The 3568-nt window shown below is 36.6% G+C and overlaps 1 protein-coding gene across 1 annotated transcript; it reads right to left on the reverse strand.

The window, feature by feature from the left end:
• Positions 1-1079: 1079 nt before the first annotated feature.
• cox7c (cytochrome c oxidase subunit 7C) lies at positions 1080-3242 on the reverse strand. Its single transcript, XM_008418887.3, has 3 exons — positions 3076-3242; positions 1576-1723; positions 1080-1178 (listed from the first exon to the last, which is right to left on the reverse strand). Exons 1-2 carry the CDS (start codon positions 3148-3150, stop codon positions 1607-1609), a joined length of 192 nt encoding a protein of 63 aa, XP_008417109.1. The 5' UTR covers positions 3151-3242; the 3' UTR covers positions 1080-1178; positions 1576-1606.
• Between the last annotated feature and the right edge of the window lie 326 nt (positions 3243-3568).

The raw sequence follows: 3568 nt of genomic DNA on the forward strand, positions 1-3568 counted from the left end.
ATAATGCAGTTATTCTAATGAAAGCTGAGTGGAAGGAAAACGTATAGCTAGAACAAAGGTGCACAAGCAACAGCAGGCGAACCCATTCAAGGGTCTAGGACAGGGGTGACCAAAGTTGGTCCTCGAGGGCTGGCATCCTGCATGTTTTAGTTCTCTCCCTGGTTCTACACACCTGCATCAAATGATGGCATTGACTTCTCACCAACTTCTCCTTAGAGAAGTTGCTGAGGAGATTGTTACTACCACTAGAGAGAGAACTAAAACATGCAGGATGCCGGCCCTCAAGGTCCGACTTTGGACACCCCTGGTCTAGGACAAAAGTGATGATTGAGGCTGGAGTCTGACCTTTTTTTGTGGGGCATCACTGAACGCAAAACATTTTACATCAGTTTCATTTTTTAAATTGCTAATATAATTTGTCAACATACTATATTTATGCTGTTCAATTTAAGATACATCTGTAAAAGGTTTTTTTTTTTCTTTAGCTTATCACCACATGCCATACAAAACAAAGCACGAAATTGCTTTCAAAGTCTATAATAAAACTGACCTTGGCTGATTGCTAAAAACTGACTTCAGGTATTATTCCCCTGCACCAACTCAGCAGGCACAAACACACAGTTTTAATACTTTGCCCTTGGATAATTATACCTAGAACAGGGTTAATTGAACTGAAAAAGGTTATCCAAGCTTAGCTGCAGAGCGAAGAAATAATACCTGTCAGAGTCCTCAGACCTTCACACAAATTTCAGGTGAGCCACCTCATCCTCTTTGAAAACGATTACTTTAAGAGTGATGTTTAGACGTTGCATTTTCATAAATCTGCAAGGTATCTGGAGCATTGCTATTTTATACATACAAGCCCACATTACAGTTAACACTGTAGGACATTTTCCCTCAATTAATATATATTTTTCTGTGTTCCTGGACCTGATCCACAAAAGATTTTACTATTAAGATAATATGTATGGTTGATAATAGCACAGCGATTAAGGGACTTAAGTTCACTTAATAGTGGATTCAACTTTTTCAAAGTAATGGCATATCCATGTCTCATAAGAAAGAAATAAAAAGGCACATTCAAATTTAAGGTAACTTTATTTACAAACAAAAATAAGTGAATCCCATTCTTCTGCACAGATTGAACACAGATGGATAAATGTGTTCCAGCTGACAACCTGCGGGAAAAACGGGACACAAAGTGATAAGATGACTTGCATACATCTTGATGTCAGAAAAGCAATTTCTTAGTAAACACCAGAGCAGATAAATGTGACAACACCTCAAAACAGATTCCACCTGATACACACTGACGTTTATAATAAACTGTCACATTAATTTGCCCGAGTGGGAGCTGATCCGCACAATACGGCTGCCACTTGACATCTGTTACTATTGCATTCAAGCATACGGTAATATATTTAAGAAATGCCATGCAGTGAAAGGCTAAAGAGGTGCAGGGAAAAGCCTGACTGCCAGTGCCCACTTTACCAAGCAATATTGAAGCAAATGCCACATCATCCTGACATTTTAATAAAAGCAGATATGCTGGATCAAAATGGCAGGCATAATTACCTCGGAGGCAGAGTAGCAACATTGGGCCATTTCACTTCTTCATGAGCTGATGCCTGACAACGATGAAGGGGAATGTAAAGCCGCTGCCGAAGAACAGGACCATCATGCCCAGCAGACGCCACTTGTTGTCCACAGAGAAGGGGAGGTTCTGTGGGGGGAAAAAAACCCAGACAAGTTGAAATCTATGGTCAAAGTACTTATTTGTAAACTGCTTTTACGATATCTGGAAACCACATTTCTTTCCTTTTTTTTTTACAAATTTTTCCCATTTATAAGTGCTTACTACACTAAGGATTTAAGAGAAGTAAATTTATAAAAATATTTTCAATAAGCTGCTTCTAAATCATTTAGAATAAACTTGTGCATGTAAACGTTAAAAAACCATATATGGTCACTATGATGTTGTAATGTTACACAAACACTGGCTTTTTCTGTGATGCCTGCAATGCAGATAAGAATTTGACAGAAGCCAAATTAGACATGCTTTGAAGCCATGTTTTTATCGATTTCACCATAAAAAAAAAATCTTCAACAGCAAAAAGGCAGAAGACGTCTTCACTCATCACACTCTTGCAAGGATTAATAATGCTTTTGGCTTTTTAACCTACTAATGCCATTTGGACTTTAGCTGCACTTTTCTTCTAATAGTTTATAAACTATTATTAATAAATGCACACTCTTTTCTCCTTATGCAATAAATGTACACTTCCTATACAGTCTGCTGTTCTTACTTTCTGTTATAAATCTACCTTGGAGTAAATCTGCTGCCTCGACCTACCCGTCGTTGCGCAGCTAGTTTATCTGAATTTCCGTCACTGAGGGACAATAAAGGTTTTCTATTCTTCTCTGTCGACGTTAGCGCTCTATAGTTTACCTATATTTGCGATACAAAAAGGGTCAAAAGTGGGCCACAAAATAGAATTTCCAAACAAGGCACACATTTTTGTAGTTATTATGTTTTAAAAATATACATTTGGCAGAAAAAGAATAATGCGTGTCAATATTTTTTTCCCGGTTCGTGTCAATTTATCTAAGGCTTTGACCTTAACTGTTACAACGGTTAACCGGAAGTAAAAAGAAGAAAAAGAAGTCAGATGAAAAATCAAACAATCAATTATGGAAATCTATCAACGCATGTGCCTTTAATTACACCCACTTTTCAAATAAAATTTAACAAAGCATGTATCATAAATTAAGAAGGCGGTTTTAGAAGTAGCTTGCTAGCTGTTAGCTTGATATTGTTAGCCCTGTGTTGGATATATATAGAATAACAGTATTAAATGTATAAAGACCACATTAGATATATATTTGAAATTAAATGTTTAATGTGAGCAAGTTGTATCAAAAACTATTTATGTTATCTTTAATAGCGTTGTTATATTCTTGTCAATTAAACATGACCTCTATGTTAGCATTAGCATAGCTAACGCCAAGCTTCGGACACCGACAGGGCCAAGTCTCATTTGAAACAACGCTGTTTTTTTTAGGAGATAAACTCACCTTCCCTGGTCCTTCAGCATAGTGTGAAGAACGCACAGCAGATGTAGCGAATCGCCTCACAGCTTGCCCCAGCATAATTGTTGTCTGGTTTACTCCGTATCTCAGTACAGTGCTTTTGTTGCTGCTAATCGCGACCTTCTCTGTCTCAACGCAAAGGACTTTGGGAAATGAACGGAAGGTGTGCTGTGGGAAATGTAGTTTCAATACATCCACGATGACCGTTTGGTGATTTGGTTTTGTAGATGGCCTACAACCGTGCAGTTTGTCTTTCTACAAAAAGGTGGAGAAATAATGACATGGACTGTGTTAGAAAAGATAGGTTTATTTACATAATAGCTTTAATTATATGTTCAAATGATTTAAATCACTGAGCCATGAATATTTATTTCTTTAATCACTTTCACAGACATTATGTTATTGCCCCCAACAAATAATAATAATAATAATAATAATAATAATAATAATAATAATAATAATAAATAATAATAATAAT

This window comes from Poecilia reticulata, chromosome 9, assembly GCF_904066995.2.
Source record: "Poecilia reticulata chromosome 9, P_reticulata-male-v2, whole genome shotgun sequence".
NCBI lineage: Eukaryota > Metazoa > Chordata > Actinopteri > Cyprinodontiformes > Poeciliidae > Poecilia > Poecilia reticulata.